The 19229-nt window shown below is 44.0% G+C and overlaps 1 protein-coding gene across 1 annotated transcript in view; it reads right to left on the bottom strand.

Annotated features, from left to right (window-relative positions):
* CPD (carboxypeptidase D) overlaps window positions 1–19229 on the bottom strand; it is a 203927-nt gene that overhangs the window by 104759 nt on the left and 79939 nt on the right. The window contains exon 3 of the mRNA XM_073616853.1: window positions 6951–7093. Within this exon, the coding sequence (XP_073472954.1) occupies window positions 6951–7093 (143 nt within the window). The remainder of the gene's footprint in view (window positions 1–6950; window positions 7094–19229) is intronic.

Genomic DNA, 19229 nt, shown 5'->3' with positions numbered 1-19229 from the left:
TGCACAGTTTGAGGAGGCTTTAGCGAACCCAAACACCCGGTAAAGGAAGCATAAATGTTGAGCGGACCATACAACAAGAAATTGCACCATCAATCTTAAGATTGAAACCAGCTGATTCTCCCACATTTGGCACCTCAGGAGTCATCAGCCTCACCACGGTCCCCTGAGGGGATTCGTCTTCTCCCGCACCTAGTTCCTCAGTTTGAGGGTCCTGGGCAATGGAAGAGAACCTGTGCGATGAATGTCGCTAAACTTTTTTTTTCTAAAACCCATCATGGCTGAGGGAAAAAAAGATCTTTTGGTAAAATACACAGGGGCTGCAGTATTGAAAACCGTTGCAAACATTTCATGGTCCCGATGCTCATTCTGACCAGCCACTCTCAGGGGAGGATGCCATTTGTAGAGATGAGTAGGCTTTCCAGAGCTTGAGGGGGACCATTTTAGCTGTATTTTGGGGGTGTTTTTACTCCCCCTTCTGACCTTAGCCCGATGCACAAAGCAGAGGTACTATCAGAAGAAATCGCATCCACTGCTTGAGCAATAGTCCAGCCACTGCCGCTGCTATTAATGCTCAGCATCATGCAAATAGTAAATGTGTTAAGCAGGAAATGCCTGTGTCACCAACCTCTTTCATGCTCCCTTGGCTCTCATGTCTTTGCAGCCAGCACAAATGGAGTTTTATTTAAAAACACACTCCCGCGTTGGAGGACGCCAACGCCGCGCTAAACCTCGCCCCCACCTCACATCGTGCCACCCCCTCCTTTCTCTATCAAAAAGAGTTTTCCCGTGCAAGCACGGGCCTCCGATCCGACGGGATCGGCTTGTGAGTGAGGGAGGGATGGCGTGAAGGAGACCTGGAAGCTGGAGGAAGAAAAACCCCCCAAACTTAACGGAGGTCTGCCTGCTGGCTGGAGAAAAAGAGTCTTGCTGTTTCTGTGACACAGCGTGATCTCTGAGCAAAGCATGAGAAGGTACGTGCTCCATACAGCCCCCAGTGGTGACACATAGGCATAACAGCATTTACTTTAACCGGTTCCCGACTGGCGCACGCCGATGTACGTCGGCAGAATGGCACGGCTGGGCAAATGGGCGTACCTGTACGTCCATTTGAATTCCCCGCCGAGCCATTGCGTGCGCTGGCGGTGCGCGCCGCCCGGGAGCTCCGTGAGTCAGGCCGCAGGGATACCCGTGATCGCCTCACGGAGAGGACGAACGGGGAGATGCTGATGTAAACAGCATCTCCCCGTTCTGCCTAGTGACAAGTGTCACTCGATCTCTGCTCCCTGTCATTGGGAGCAGAGATCAGTGACGTCACACACCAGCCCATCAGGGGACAGTTAGAAATCACTCCCCTAGGACACACTTAACCTCTCCCCGCCCCCTAGTGGTTAACCCCTTCACTGCCAGCATCATTTACACAGTAATCAATGCACTTTTAATCGCACTGATCGCTGTATAAATGACAATGGTCCCAAAAATGTGTCAAATATGTCCGACATGTCCGCCATAACGTCGCAGTCACAATACAAATCGCTGATCGCCGCCATTACTAGTAAAAAAAAAAAAATTATTAATAAAAATGCTATAAATGCTATAAAACTATCCCCTATTTAGTAAACGCTATAACTTGACACATAAGACAAAAATAAAGTCAAAGGAGAAGTATGTCCAAAGCTTTTTTGGCTGTACTTCTGTGGATCACAAGAGTGCAGTTCGTTCTGCACTTCTGTGACCAGTTTTCAGCTGACAGCGGGCTGAAGCTCGCTGTTAGGTGATGTTATCGATCCAGTCCAGGCTGCGGCAAGATCGCGACCATATGGTTGGGATCCACTCCAATTACCTGGACCGGCACCAGGCTCAGTCTCTTAGTGATCCGCCAAGAGCTTGAGCCAGCCCCTCCCGCCCCCTCCACAGCTCAGCTCTCTAGAGAGCGCTGGAGGTGAGAGCAGAGAGCTGGAGGCCGACAGTCATGGCTCTCTGCTCAGAGCTGAGGGGGAGAACTGAGCGATCAGAGGTGTTTGATCGCTCAGTTCTTACAACAGAGCTGGCGGGGAATTGATGCTGCATCCACCTGGGTGGAGTATATAGTTTGTTTTTAAAAAAAATAAAAAAAAAACACACTTCTCTTTTAAAACATATCTAAACCCAGCACAGAAAATTGCAGCACCAGTTCATAGATACAGTGGCTGCACCAGTTTCATTTTCAAGACATGAACATTTTCAGCAAGTACAGAAAATATCCAGCACTAGCCCCTTCCAAATACAAGCGGGATCAGTGAAATAATAAACACTCAAGGAGATATAAAAAACACCTCCTTCAAAATCCTTCATTTATCTACGGAAAGCTCCTAATTTTGGGGATAGGGTCGTCAAAAAAGTGCTTGACCCTCCCGCCAGAACATGTATGTTCTGGCAGTGCACTGGATTTTTTTCATGTAGGAAATGTAATGCATGCTCCCAACTAAATAATCCGATTAGAGGACTTACCGAATTCACCTCCACTGGGAATAATAACTCTTTTGAGATTTCAGAATTTATTACATGTAATACCACAAATGTAGTGTATGTGTTACAATGTCCTTGTAATTTGATGTACGTGGGTCGAACAAAAAGAAAACTTAAATACGGATAGCTGAACATATACATAACATCGAGATCGGGTTCAAGTATCATAGCGTATCTTTACACTTTAAAAACTCTGGTCTTAAATTTTGGGGTGTTGACCACATACACCCTAACTGGAGAGAATCTAATTTAGTACGTGAAATATCAAAAAGAAGACTAGATGGATATTTCTCATGAATACGTCAACACCTAAGGGAATGAACATAGAATTAGATGTCAACTGCTTTATTAGTGACTATTAACTGAGGAGAGCAGCGGTGCAGAATAACTAATATGGGAATTAAAGTTTAATATATTTTAATTAGAGAACCCATGATATGTTGTATACTTAGTCTCCCATTTAGTATATGGATTTTCACATATAACGTTTATTTATATTTGATCAGTGTATTAAATCTAGCTAGGGTGAGTTATATATATATTTTGATATCAATGATTTTATAATAACGTTTAAGGTTTTATTAGTTTTTAATAATCGAGCCATATCTGTTGTATTAATTGATGTGCAAACATTTTACAATTTATTTTATGTAATTGTATTTTAAAATGAGGATTTTATGCTCGTTATGAGATTAAATATAAATGAGGTATTCTATATAAATGTGAATATATTTATAGTTGAAGAGATATATTGAAATGTGCAGTGCTGGGTTCCGGACCTGCAGTACTAAATATGCACCAGATACGGACCGATCAGATGATCACTTCAAATTTTAGATACTGACAGCTATGTGCTGATATAATCTGATTTAGAGTAAGTGCATATCTTAAAAGGGGGGCTTGGTTGAATTAAAGCTTTTAAACAGAATTACGCTATTCCCTTTCTTTTGCCACGGAATGAGTGCATTATGCCTTGTTTCCACTGAGCAGATGGGTTGATTCGGTACGGTACGCTATTTTGAGCGTTTCCATTATGAAAGCGGCCCATACAACCAAACCGAACCGCACCATTCTGGGTCCTGCTTTAGATGTGGGGCCATAGAAAATGGTACGGTTCAGTTAGGGCGGAGCTACGATACATTCCACTGATTGCCAGACGTGTGACGCCATGCTAGGCATTTTTTCTAAACCCACGTATGGCCCCTGGCGGTCCGACTTGCAGTGGAAACGCTCACCTGAATAGGCCGGACCATTCTAGGCCTTCCAAACTGTACCGACCAGAACCGATCCGCTCAGTGGAAACGAGGCATAAGTGTGAGATCCAACCCCTGTGCTGCAGAGTGAGTGTGAGGAGATATTCATTCAGAGGCGACATCCGAGATTGCTGATTGATACTTACTTTCCAGTGTTGTCTGGTAAGAGTCTTCTCATAAGGGAGTGGTCTATCCCCCCTTAGTCTCACGAGTGGAGGTGTTGTGGCAGATCATCGTTGAGAATGTGCCAAGTAAGATCTATAACCTGACTGGACTTTCACTATATATAAGACTAGGGCTGAAACAACTAATCGATTAATCGACAACTAATCGATTATGAAAATAATCGATTACTATTTTCATAATCGATTAATCGGCCAGTAACATAATGGGGTTAAAAAAAAATTAAATTGAGCCTTTTATAGTACAAAAAGAGCAAATAATCGCTACTGTAAATGTTACTTTCACAGTTCTACAGTAAAAAAATGAACCCCTTACAATAGAGATTATTTGCTTTTTTTGTACTATAAAGGGCTAATTTTAGTTTTTTTTAAACCCCCATTATGTTACTAAACCTCTTAGACGTGGTTCACATCTGTGTGTTTTTTGGTGCTTTTTGCAGAAACGCACTGCAGTTCATTTACATGGTTTCCTATGGGACACGTTCACATCTATGCTTTTTTTCAGCTGCTGCGTATTTGGAAAGGTTCAGGGACTTTTTTTTTATGTAAAACGGTGCTTTTTTGGTTCAATACACTTCAATGGAAAAGCTGCAGAAAAGCATGTAATGCGTTTTTGTAGCAATTTGTGTTTTTTAATCTGCCCAACAACAAATTGGGCCAAAAAATGCAAAAATAAATGCAAATTGCAGCAAAATCACGTGCGCAAAAATCAAAACGCACAGCAAAAAACATTGCAGAAACATATCAAAAGCAAACTGCATAGGTGTGCACCGAGCCTTATGCTGGCCACACGGATCAATTTTCAGAAGAGAATATTCAGACGAAAAATCTTTGTACATTCGCTGAATGAAAGAATGTTTGAAATTTTCACTTGTTTTTAACATTCTGTTTTTAAAATGAACGAAAACCACATACACCGTCTGAAAATTCCTTTGACCAAGAAGTTTTCTATTTACAAATTGTCACCATGGTTGAAAATGAACGTCAATTTGACCCCACTAACAATTAAAAAATTGAACAAATGTTCTTAAAATGCCATTTTTTTTGAAGGAAGACATTGTTTGTTTTTTAAATAAAAAAAAATTGATCTCTGAGTCTGATGATATTTACCAGATTCACCCTTTTTTAATAGTATATATCCTCTAATAGCATATACAGTATATCTCTCCTCTAATAGTATATACAGTATATCTCATCTAATTGTATATACAGTATATCTCTTCTGTCTGTTATTCTCAGAGTGGATTAGATATGTTGCTCCCTAACCATATAGTTATTTATATTTACCACTGCATAGAGATATTTAAGAATAAATTGCCTTTTTTTAAAACTTTACATATTAACTAAATTATACACAACACTTTTTTTTTTTAAGCTTATCAACCGATTAATCGATTAATCGAAACAATAATCGGCCAACTAATCGATTATGAAAATAATCGTTAGTTGCAGCCCTATATAAGACTTTGGGTTAATCACCTATCGCAAATTATATCTGAACACTGCTATTGCACATGCACTTTATTTCGATAGAGCACATCTTAAATAAGTAGATTGCGTCAATTTATATGTAGTGCTGCCTTGCTCGTTTTGTTTTATAAGTACAGAAAATACATGATGATCTTGTCAGAAATGCTGATATCTGTGGTATAAGAAAGCAGTGAAAAATATATTAAAGAGTTAAAGAATCCAAAGATAAAACAATAAAATCTCAAAATAATAAACTAGCAATAAAAAAGTTAAAAGTGGTTGTAAAGGCACAAGGTTTTTTACCTTCATGCATTATATGCATGAAGGTAAAAAAAACCTTCTGTGTGCAGCAGCCCCCCCAAAAAAACTTACCTGAGCCCCCTCTTGATCCAGCGATGTCCACGAGAGCCTTGTCGCTCTGGGAACACGCACTCCCGACTGGTTTTTGGCAGCAGCGGGAGCCATGCCTCCCGCTGTTGTCAATCACAGCCAGTGAGCCAATCAGGAGACAGAGGGGGCAGGGACGACTCACGGCTCCGTGTGTGAATGGACACAGAGCCGCAGGTCGGGAGCACGTCTGTTTGGGTGCTTGCTGTGGGGGCACCCGGTAGGAGGGAGGGGCCAGAATTTCCGGTGTAGGACCCTAAAAGAGGAGAATCCGGGCTGCTCTGTGCAAAACGATAGCACAGAGCAGGTAAGTATACCATGTTTGCTTTAATATTCCTTTAAGAGTGATTTCTCTGCAAGGGAGAAGAGGTACATTACCTCAAGACACCCTGAATGAGGCAAGGTTTAAGGGGAGGCACACAGAATAGTCATGGGTTATAGGGAAAGCTTTGACTTTATCCAATCATCTGAGGGTATGAGACTACAACCCAAGGTCTATGAATACTTTGCCTGTGTCTTGTTCTGTACAATTAGGACATACGTGTTGACCTTGTGAGAAATGCAGTGTTCTTTTCATTTCATGTGGACATTTGTCTTCCAAGCCATTCTGTAACTACAAAAAAAAAACTGCCTTTTGACTCCCTCCATAGTTCTGTAGCCACTTAAAGAATGGAAGTATATTATTCACAAGAATGCCATGTAAAAAAAAAAAAAAGCATCAAAAAGAAAACGAATGCAGCCTCATCTAAGGTGTGGTAGGCTACAACACTCTACATTTGTGTTTTTAGGTTTAGATGTAGCTAATTTAAGATACTCTGCTGAACCCCTGAAATATATTTACGCACCCAGGGATGAGGTTATAGGGAGACATAACAGCTTTAACAGTCAAAGGGAAGTTTGAGAAGTAGATTTATGTCATGCTTAGAACAACTTTAAAATACACATGTATAGTTCAATGCAACAAGATGCACGATTCATATTAGTGAGCCCTGCTCCTACAGACTGTCAAATGTCTTTCCTCCGATTGTTCTTGGGGAGACATCCACCTGTCTATGGCTAGGCCTTTTGGTTTCCAAAATCAAATCACAATGAAACTTCGTATTCAAATAATCATTTGTGACCACGGTGCACAATTAACTAAATATCACATTACCATTTCCATAAATGCTAGCAGAGACTCTCTGTTATTATTCCACTCCTGGGCAAGTTCAGATGCACGTGGGTACTTGCAGCATGACAGTTCAAACGTCACTTCCAGGCAGTTTCCATAGATATAATTGTAGTCTTGCATTCCACCTACAGAACAAAAATCACAGAGTCCATAAAGAAAATACAAGTGATTATGTATGATATGTAAGGCAGTCTATCCCTTTACTGCTGCAAAGCAAAGGCATTGACATAGCAGGTTAGGGCCATACACTGGCAAGAATGAGCATATTTGTGCAAAGGGCAGCACAGGTGGATGTGATCAAATGTGGCCAGTAAGCCTATACAAATCTGAAACGCATCCGGACTGCGTTTCTATGGTGTGAACTGACCCTGAAAAAAAAAAAAAAGAAAAAAAAAAAGCATCTGGACTGCATACGGAAACGCATCAAAAATGCACCAGAACGTGCATGCAGAATCGCATCTGTAAAATATCTGGAGTACGTTTTTGTGGTGTGAACCAGCCCTTAATCACACATCCAGCAGTTACATGTGGTTGATACGTGGCCCTGGACACAAAGCATGTCAAGGGCCGTTCAGCTGTTCAACACATGCAACTGCACTTTTTGCACTTACATGCACACAGCTGTAGCCACCTTTCAGCCTGTCATTGATTCGTATACCGTGATTGGATCCACCTGTACTACCTCACTACACAAATACACTCAATCTTATGCTGCATACACACGGTCGGAATTTCCAACAAATGTTCGATGTGAGCTTGTTGTCGGAAATTCCGACCGTGTGTAGGCTCCATCGAACATTTGTTGTCGGAATTTCCGACAACAAAAGTTTGAGAGCTGGATCTCAAATTTTCCGACAACAAAATCCATTGTCGGAAATTCTGATCATGTGTACACATTTCCGAAGCACAAAAGTTCACGCATGCTTGGAATGAAGCAGAAGAGCCGCACTGGCTATCGAACTTCATTTTTCACGGCTCGTCGTACGTGTTGTACGCCACCGCGTTCTTGACATTCGGAATTTCCGACAACATTTGTGTGACCGTGTGTATGCAAGACAAGTTTGAGCCAACATCCGCCGGAAATAAATCCAGGATTTTGTTGTCGGAATGTCCGATTGTGTGTATGCGGTATTAGTGGTGTATGGCCCTACACTTTGACACAACAGCATATTGGCTACAGAGCACAGAATTACAATCTTCATTGGGAGAAGATTCCAGTTCCAGTGACTTGCCCTAGACATTTTTTCAAAGAGTAAGCACATTGCAAGCCAGCTTATTCAAGCTTGTAGACAAAGGACAAATCCACCCACACACGCATGAAATAAAGACTTCTATCATGCTGTGCAAGCAAATAAAACCTTTTAGATACTGTCATTACCGTCCCATTATATCAATTACCTACTATTTAATGTTAACCACATACAACTAATTGCTGGTACGGTCACTTACAGTGAAAAAGACAGCTATCAGAAATGTTGTCCTCAAAACCTTAAGCTTAATTGAAAAAGATTTGTGATCTACAAGGAAAACTAGATTCTAGATTTTTTTTCCCAGTCTGGATTCAATAGCCGTGTTTATTTTGGGATGTGGGCAACAACTTAAATAGAAATTCCAGGGAGAAATAGTAATCTCAGCATTGTGGGGATTGAAACTATCATGTTCTATTAGTATGCAGACATCTCCCATATGCACAGTCAAAATTTCCCCCAACTTAGAAAAGAAATTACATTTAACCATCTGATTGGTGATCCAAGTAAAAATGGTAGCTGAACTTCTGCTCTACCTATTCTCACCTAGCTGATCTACTATGCAAAAAAAAAAAAAAAAAAAAAAAAGGGTTGGGGGGAGAGAACACAATGACCTGTGCTCGATACCTCTAACCATGTTTAACATTGTTAAGTTGGCCATACACAGATCAAAAAGAATCAGATTCCTCTATCCACACTATACAGCACAGAAGGATGAATCTCCTATTGTGGATATAGAATTTTGACAGCCAGCTCTGCCAACTGTCTAAATACCTGAATGGCGGATGCATCTGACTGGATACAGATGCTGTTTGACAGTTTTCTGCTCAGCTCCTGTGATTTTTCATTAGAAGGATGGTGGTTAAAAAAAAAAGGCCCACCAATAGGAATGGCTCGGGCATGTTCAGGATCCTAGTCCCAACCCACTTGCCCGATCCCGCCACTGCACATCGCTAATAACAGACAGTGAGACATTTCTGGTCCGCAGCTGCACAGATCAGGAAATGTCTCACTGCCTTTGATTAGCCGTTTTCGGACAGTTAATCAGGAACCAGTTTATGATCGAAAGGAATGTGTAAAGCAACAGAGCTTTGATTGGCTGAAAGTTCTGTTCCTCCCCTTTTAGTGTTAGGAGCTGCCCATCTCTGCATTTCCAGGAAACGCTTTTACACCTAACATCTCTATTTCCAGGACCCACTGGGATCTCCCCCAGGACTTCCAGAATCCTTGCCTGTACTTCCAATGCTTCTCATCTGTAACCCTGCCATTACTCCCAGCATCTCCACCAATCCTTCTTATAGCATTCACAGAATCACTTCCAGCAGAATCCCCAGAAGGGCTACCAATGGCATAAACAGAATTTCAAACAGTACTTTCAATGGTGCCCACAGAATCCTTGTCAGGAGTTCCATTGTGCTCCCTGAAAGGCCACTGGGCTTGTCCACTGACCCAGAGGCATATTTCAGTATCATTCCTGGAAGTGGCTGGTGCTGTGTCCTCTCACCAGCTACCTCTTGTTTCAATTAGATATAATACTCACCTGTAAGATGGCCTGGCAGCTGCTGACCTGAACTGACAACTACTTATCTCCACAAGCAGGAGCTCTGGTAAAAGCTGGCTAGTGCCGGCTATGCCTCAGTGGAGAATGCATCACCTGCAGGGGTGGCTTCATAACATCCAGTCTGGGAGTTGCACACAGAAGATTTTTTTACCTTAAAAGAGAAGCATGTTTTTTTTTTTTTGATTTTTTTTTAATTGGCCAATCATACTTACCTGCAGCATGAATGCAGGTGGATGCAGCATCGGTGCAATTCTGCATCTGTCCCACGCTGCCTCTTCACCGAGAACAGAGCCACCGAACACCGCCGATGGCTCAGTTCTCTCACCTTCCCGAGCAGAGAGCTGCTGCCTGTCAGTCAGCATCTCTCCCACTCTGCTCCTCCACGCTCACTGGAGCTCTGAGCTGTGGAGGTAGCGGGGAGTGGCCATCTCAGAGGCTCGCTGAGAGGCTGAGACTGCTATCAGTCAAGGCACCTGGCACATCCAGACTTCGGAAGTCGGGATGACACGCTGCCTGGACTGATCTTGGCGACGTCAGCGTAGAGCGAACTTCAGACCGCTCTGCTGAAAACGGGTCACAGGAGTGCAAAACGAGTTGCACTCCTGTGACCCAGAGGAGAAGACCAGCCAAATGAGCCCAAATTCAAACTAATTCATTGTCACAACAAAATAACAGAAGCTCTAACAATGATGCCCAAGATCTTTGTTTCATACCACATAATAAAGTAACAGTAAAAAAAAAGTGGATTGGTTACAAACAGCTAACAATCAGGCACTGTATTACATTCTTTTTAGGCATTCACCAAGATAAAGAATGGTCGGATCTGATCTGGTTGGTCAAGAGAAAACCCTTACAGTCCTTTCTTCCAGTATTATACAGCAGGCAAATTGTGATTTATACAGATGTTCAGCACATAGTACTGCATTGTTTAAACTGATAAAGAACAATTGTTGACAGGGATTTGTGAATTGTAAGCACATTGGTATTAATACTGGCACAACCACCCATATGTGATCACAGGATGCAGAATAACAGACACAATTGATGATAATGGAGAAATCATTAGATCTATATTGCAGGTTCTATGCTGGGCCACAAATAAAGCTCAACAAGGTGGAAAATCAATCTGTTATTGTTAATTACACAAGCGTCTGCCTGGTACAGTAAAAAAAAAAAAAAGTAAATTTAAACTTTCTGCCAACATTAATCAGGATCAGGTTGCAATGGCAAACATCATTAGGGCCAGTTAACAATGGAAATGTTACAGCTTTTTGACGTTACAGAAGAAAACTAGAGTGTAGAGTGCAGCATAGCCAAGATAAACATTAGCATCAATGCAGTCATAGTTCTACATACAGCGGTCATTCAAATCTGACTTAGAGCGGCTGTAAACCGTGGCTGTTGTACAAAAAAAAAAAAAAACCTGCAAGGCAATGGCATAATGTGCTGGTATGCATCGCCAAGTGTCCAAGACCATACAGAGGTTTAACAGGACAGGTTCCATTCAAAACAGGCCTCGCCATGGTCAATCAAAGAAGTTGAGTGCACGTGCTCAGCGTCATATCCAGAGGTTGTCTTTGGATAACAGACGTATGAGTGCTGCCAGCATTGCTGCAGATGTTGAAGGAGTGGGGGTCAGCCTGTCAGTACTCAGACCATACACTGCATCTTCTAAAAATGATGCACAAGAAAGCCCACAAACAGTTTGCTGAAGACAAGCAGGCTAAGGACTGTCCTGTGGTCTGATGAGACCAAAACAAACTTATTTGGTTCAGATGGTGTTGAGCGTGTGTGGCGGCAACCAGGTGAGGAGTACAAAAACAAGTGTGTCTTGCCTACAGTCAAGCATGGTGGTGGGAGCGTCATGGTCTGGGGCTGCATGAGTGCTGCTGTCACTGGGGAGCTACAGTTCTTTGAGGGAACAATGAATGCCAACATGTACTGTGACATACTGAAGCAGAGCATGATCCCCCTCCCTTCAGAGACTGGGCCGCAGGACAGTATTCCAACATGATAACGACCCCAAACACACCTCCAAGATGACCACTGCCTTGCTAAAGAAGTTGAGGGTAAAGGTGATGGACTGGCCAAGTATGTCTCCAGACCTAAACCCTACTGAGCATCCGTGGGGCATACTCAAACAGAAGGTGGAGGAGCGCAAGGTCTCCAACATCCACCAGCTCCGTGATGTTGTCATGGAGGAGTGGAAGAGGACTCCAGAGGCAACCTGTGTAGCTCTGGTTAACTCCATGCCCAAGAGGGTTAAGGCAGTGATGGAAAATAATGGTGGCCACACAAAACATTGACACTTTGGTCCCAATTTGGACATTTTCACTTAGGGGTGTACTCACTTTTGTTGCAAGCGGTTTAGACATTAATGGCCGTGTGTTGCGTTATTTTGAGGGGACAGCAAATTTACACTGTTATACAAGCTGTACACTCACTACTTTACATTGTAGCAAAGTGTCATTTCTGTCACATGAAAAGATATAATAAAATATTTACAAAAATGTGAAGGGTATACTCACTTTTGTGAGATACTGTATGCCGGACCTGCAGAGCGTATGTGCCACTGACGTAACTGGTTACATCCAGGGTGAATATCTCGTAAACGGTTCACGTTTAAGAGATATTAATCTTACCTACAGGTAAGCCTTAATTATAGGCTTACCTGTAGGTAAAAATGACCAAGCGGAATTTACTATTGCTTTAAAGGTAAAAAGTTTTTTAATTTTATTGCATTCTCTGCATTAAGCTAAAAAAAACCTTGTAGCTTCCCCTGCAGCCCCACTAAATACTTACCTGAACCAGATCTCGATCAAGCTCTGTGCTCCTCTGCAGCAGCTCTTCTCAGCTCTCCTAGCTCATACTGGTTTGGCGGAGACCAGCAGGAGCCACTGACTCCTGCTGCCAGTCAAATCCTGTGAGCAGAGAGCGGGAGGCAGGGTGGAGCTGGGCTGTGTGTCTAAAGAAAAGCAAACAGCCCACTCGAGAGCGAGCCTGCACGAGTGCCCCCATAGCAAGCAGATTACTATAGGGGCACTCAGCGTCAGTCACAATATATACGTCTGTGTAGATCCATCTGGCCGTGGCTCCCGATCTGTATTAGAATCGGTGTTAGTGTGGGGAACCAGTGTCTCTTAGAACTTATCCAGGAAAGTGTGCGATGGGAATATGGAGTATTCCGTGTCTGAATGGACACAGGGAGCTGTGGCTCAGCTCGGATGCCCCCATAGCAAGCTGCTTGCTGTGGGGGCACTCAACAGGAGGGAGGGGCCAGGAACACCGAAGAGGAACCCAAGAAGAGGATGATCTGGGCTGCTCTATGCAAAACCATTACACTGGGCAGGGAAGTATAACATGTTTGTTTTTTTTTGTTTTTTTCAAAGCAACAAACACACAAAGAGAGAAATTAGAATCACTTTAAGGCTTTAAAACCACTTTAAAATTAGCAAGTCTTCAACCACTCCGGGTCTTTCCTCCATATACCTGCACCACTTCCTGCCCTTCTTCCTTCTGCTTTTTTTCAACTTACTTTTTGTTCTCTTAACCGTTTTTCATTGCCCCCCTCTGTTCCGGTTATTTTCTATCCTCTGTCTCCATTACCTATCTTTCTCTGGTTCTAAATGGTCCCTTGTGTCCTTTTTGTGTAGCTCAATGGTCCCATAACACCCAGGTTCATTAGCCAGGGTAGATGGGGTCTTACCAAATTTTAGTTTATATTCATTCTTGGTTTAGCACGTCAATTTCACATACGATATGACTGTATTATATACAGTATAGCCTTTTGTGAAAACCAGTTATGCTCATTTTGAAAGGAAATGTAACCTGGGTACTGAAGTGCCTATTCAACAAATATGATTTTTTCATCACACTTGCCTGCAAAATCCTTTTCTTTGAGAACCTTACAGGACACAGAGTTAGGCTATTTTCCCTTACTTACGGGGTTATATGCCATCTCTAGGTGAATGGACACTGGTAAACCAAAGTCTTAGACAGGAAGTCCGCCCCTATATAACCCCTCCCATACAGGAAGTAGTTCTGTTTTGTAGCAAGCACTGAATTCTCAAAAGAGGGGAGGGACCTCCCTGCCCTGTGATGTACTAAAAAAAAAAAAAAAGGATTTTACAGGTAAAGTATGATGAAAAAAATCATATTTTCTTTATTGTACAACACGGGACACAGAATAAGGCTATTATACCTTACTTACTGGGATGTCCCAGAGCAATAGCCTTGATGGGAGGGAGACACCCTGCCAAAAAAATAGCCATCAGACTTCATACGGCAGCCTGTAGTACACTATGGCCGAAAAGCCGAATCCTCGGCTGCTCTAACATCCACCTGATAAAATCTTGTGAACGCATGCACCTTTACAAGACCTTTACAAAGCCACAGATACCTGATGGCGAAAAGCCAAGGGAGGTTCCCACACCCCTGGTAGAGTGAGCTCTCACCCTGAAGGGAGGAGCCTTAAATTTCAGACGAGAGGCCTGAAAGACCAACTGGCGGACACAATGGACAATGGAAGCGGTCTGCCCCTTCTTGGGTCCTTCTGGTAAAACAAAAAAGGAGTCAGATTCTCAGATCTCCGCAGATCTAGACTAATTAACTCTGACTGCCTGCACTACATCCAAGGAATGCAGTCACCCCTCCTCTGCTGAACAAGGCTGAGAGAAAAAAAAAAAGGAAGGCAGAACAATGTCCCGATTCAAATGAAAGGCCGACACCACCTTTGGCAAGAAGGATGGAATAGGACGCAACACCACCTTGTCGTGGTAAAGGATCAAGTATGGTTCCCTACATGAAAGGGCCGCCAATTACGATACCCTTCTAGCCGAGGTGATGCCCATCAGGAAGGCTATTTTGCATGACAACAAGACCAATGGAATTTCCTTGATAGGCTCAAATGGTTGTTTCTGTAACACAGACAGCACCAAATTTAAGTCTCAAGGACACATAGGTGACCTAATGGGGGGAAGCAGACAAGTTGCCCCCTGCATAAAGGTTTGGACCAGAGAAAGGGAGGCTAAAGGTCTTTGAAAGAATACTGACAAGGCCAAAATCTGACCCCTAAATTGTACTCAAGGCCAGTCTGATTTCCACACCTGACTGTAGAAAAGAGAGAACTCTCCCAATCACGTATTTCCGAGTATGCCATGTTCTGGCTTCACACCAAGTAATAGAAGTCTTCCGGACCTGATAACAGATCCTCCTGGAAACCGCTTTCGTGGCTTTCACTAGGGTGGATTCCACCGGTCCAGAGATGCTACGATCCTTCAACATCCTGGCTTCATTAATCATGCCGTAAAATTTAGAGACTGTAAATTGAGTTGGAATATAGGACCTTTAGACAGTAGATCAGGGTGACGCAGAAGCGCCCATGGCCCGTCTATTGCCAATCTCACGATCTCTGGGAACCAGGACCTTCTAGCCCAAGCCAGTGCTACCAGGATGACTCTTCCCAAGTCCTGCGCAACAAATGTGGAAGGAGAGGGATCGGAGAGAAAGCATAAACCAGGAGAACGGGCTCCATGGAACTACCAGAGCATCTGCTCTGATTGCCAGGGGATCCCTTGTTCAGGACACAAACTAATGTAGCTTTGTTGTTGAACCTAGATGCCAATAGATCAATATCTGGCCATCCCCATCGCTGGCAAATTTCTTCGAAACACGTTCGTGTGTAGGGATCATTCCCCCGGGTGGATCTGCTGGCGGCTGAGGTAATCTTCCTTCCAGTTCTCTACCCCCGGGATACGGACCACCGTTAGAACCGGCACATGTCCCTCTGCCCAGGCTAATATGTGGTTCACCTTCTCCTGAGCTGAACGGCTCCTGGTAATGCCTTGGCGGTTGATATAGGCCACCGCAGTGGCAATTTGGTATTGAACCCCGATAGGGCAGTCCTGAAGCTCCACCGGCCAGGATTGTAGGGCCAGACGCGCTACTGCCCACAACTCCAGGATGTTGATGGGCAGGCTCTGCTCTGCCCTTGACCATCTCCTCTGAGCTGTGAGCCCTTCTAGGGTCGCTCCCCAGCCAGAGAGACTGGCGTCTGTGGTCAGTACTCTCCAAGAGACCGGGAGGAAGGATCTTCCCCTTCGCATGTTCTGATCCTGCAACCACTAGCTTAGGCTTAAGCGCACCTGAGGAGATAAGCACATGGGGTAATCCAGGGCTTGCACTCTTGTTCCAAGCCAACAAGATGTCTTGTTGAATAGGCCAGTATGGAACTGGGCATAGGGAACTGCCTCAAAGGAGGACACCATCCTTCACAGAAGACTCATACAGAGCCAAATGGAGAGTTGCCTGGTGCCCCTTACCTGACTCACCTGATCCTTCAGGGCACGTATCTTTACGGGTGGCAAAAATACCCGTGCTCGAACCACATATAGGATCAGAACTGAATATTTCAGAGACTGAGCTGGCCTCAAGGCTGACTTTTCGGTATTTATAACCCAGCCGAGGCTTTCCAAACACAGCACTGTGCAGGCTACGCTCTGTTCTAGAGCCTGTAGTAAGTGATCTCTGAGCAGGAGATCATCCAAGTATCTGAGTACCAAGATTCCCTGGGCCCTTAAAAGACCCAGTACTGGTGCTAGGACCTTTGTAAATACCCGGGGTGCTGTGGCAAGCCGAAGGGCAGAGCCACAAACTGGAAGTCATTTTTTGCAGTTCCTCTACTGCAAAACGCACTAACCTCTGGTGAGGTTGAAAGATAGGCACGTATATGCATCCGTGATATCGATGGAGGCAAGAAAGTTTCCCATCTGGAGTGAGGCTACTAGCGAGCAGATTGACTCCACTGGAAAAGGACTGGATTAACAGATACTGGTGCAGGAATCTTAGATCCAAAATGGGCCTTGTGTCCCCATTTGGTTTTAGAACCGTGAATAGGTTCAAATAAAACCCTGCGCCCCTTTCGGATACAGGGACCTGTATAAATCACTCCCTGATGCACTAACTGATCTAGTGTCTGAAACAATAAGTCTCTTTTTGGAGGATCTGAAGGCACGCTGGATCTTACAAACAGGGGATACTGCTGAAGTGACCCACTCGTCCTGAAAGCGGAGTTCCACACAAAAATGGAACTTCCGCTTTTCGGAACCCTCCCCCCCTCCGGTGTCACATTTGGCACCTTTCAGGGGGGAGGGGGGTGCAGATACCTGTCTAAGACAGGTATTTGCACCCACTTCCGGCATAGACTCCCATGGGAGTCTATGCCTCTTCCCGTCCCGACCGCGCTGTCTGCTGGGAACACACATCTCCCAGGAGAGAGCGGGGACCACTAGGGACGCGCAGCGCGACTCGCGCATGCGCAGTAGGGAACCGGGAAGTGAAGCCGCAACGCTTCACTTCCTGATTCCCTCGCCTAGGATGGCGGCGGCAGCTGCCGAGAACCGAGCGGGTTCTCGGCGTCCCCTGCCGACATCACTGGACCCTGGGACAGGTAAGTGGCCATGTATCAAAAGTCAGCAGGAAAAGAATGACAAAAATAAATGCCAAAGATTAGTGAAATAAATAAGTGGAGCGGGTTCCCATGACAATGTACATAGGGCAATGCGCCCATATATATATATAGACACAAATAGTAAAATATATTAATACACAGAATAGTGAATAGAATGCACACGGAAATGTGCAAAGGACACTCCCTGTGTATAGTAATTGCACCCTAGAGTGCAACCATTATGTGTATGTGGAATGACCAATTACAATGGAATGGTATGCAGAAGCCAAATTGAGGCTATAAACAAAAACAAAATACAAAAAACAAAAAACAAAGAACAGAAAGGAGAAAGTTTGTCGCCTGGAGGTGGATGTCAGGCCCTGTTAATGAAGGCGTTGACATCCAACTCCACGTTAATACCCAATGGAAACAGAGTACGGAGCTCATGGATCCAGAAAGTCTCCAGTAGTGACACACCCCTGGTCATGGCCCCACCCCTCCACGGGGGAACATATTGATCGATTACTATGAATTGTGTCCCAGCAATCACCCGATTGTGATGTAACTTGTAGTGTCGGGGAACTGTATGCTTAGTGTCACCGCTCTTTAACAAAGCAATATGTTCCGCTACTCTTATGGCAAAAGAGCGAATAGTACGGCCAACATATTGTTTTCCACAATGGCATGTGATTAAGTAAACGATGTAGCTGGTAGTGCAGGTACAGAAACGTTTGATGGAATATCGTTTCTGTGTGACTGATGAAGTAAACGATGCAGTTTTCCTTCCTATGCCAGTGTTATGTTGACATACAATGCATCTTCTACATGAGTAGAATCCCTCCATTTCATTGAAGAGTAGTTGGCGTTTGGGGGGGTTAATGATGTTGGGGGCGATTCTACTTTGTAGAGTAGGGGCACCCCTAAAAATGACCTTTGCCCTGTCAGGCAAGACAGTACTCAAAACCCGATCATTCTTGAGAATATCCCAATGCTTGGACATAATGGCTTTAACATGTTTATATTGATTGGAAAAAGCCATCAAAAGAGACCACTTGAAGATCTCGCTCTGTTCATTTTTGGGCCTTTCAACAAGGAGTGACTCTCTGTTGGTTCCAAGGGCACGTTGGAACTCACGATCTATGAGTTGGGAGTCATAATTCTTGTCCAACAACTTCGCCTTCAAAAGAGTAGATTGTGCTCTAAAGGCCTCAGTGTTGGAGCAATTTCTTCGTAATCTGAGAAATTGACTTTTTGGGACTGAATCAAGCCAGGACCGGTGATGGCAACTATCTGGGAGGTATAAAACTATTCCGGTCCGTGGTCTTGAAATGAGTCTGGAACTGGAAGCGACCATTGCAGATCTCAATGTCTAGATCCAAAAAATTAATTTTTTGTTTGCTGGCTGTATAGGTCAGGGAAATGCCACGATCGTTGGTGTTAAGATGTTCAAAGAATGAATCCAACGACTCGGCACTACCACTCCATAAGAGGAGGATGTCGTCAATATACCGTGCCCACAAGATTAGGGAAGGGTCCCTATTGGTATAGACGACATCCTCCTCCCATTTGGCCATAAATAAATTGGCGAGGCTAGGGGCAAATTTGGCACCCATGGCCACGCCACGCAGCTGATGATAATATTGCTGGTCAAACCAGAAATAACTTCGCTTCATAGCGAACTCCAATAGTTCCATGATAAAAGAGCACTGAAAGGAGGCAATGCTGGGCTCCTTCTCAAGAAAGTATTGGACAGCCTCTAGGCCCTTGTCTTGGGGTATACACGTATACAGGGAAGCCACATCAGCAGTGGCAATAATATGGTCACCCTGTAATTCTAAACTTTCAAGCATCCGTATGGTGGCCCCTGTATCTTTCAGATAAGAGGGCATACGCCTAACAAGTGGCTGTAAGTAAAAATCAATATACCGGCCTATACGTGAGGTGACAGAGTCTATGCCACTCACGATAGGCCGGCCTGGGGGTTGAACTGGGTTCTTGTGCACCTT

This window comes from Aquarana catesbeiana, linkage group LG02 (assembly GCF_042186555.1).
Source record: "Aquarana catesbeiana isolate 2022-GZ linkage group LG02, ASM4218655v1, whole genome shotgun sequence".
Lineage (NCBI taxonomy): Eukaryota > Metazoa > Chordata > Amphibia > Anura > Ranidae > Aquarana > Aquarana catesbeiana.
This window is presented reverse-complemented; position numbering and strand designations above follow the sequence as displayed.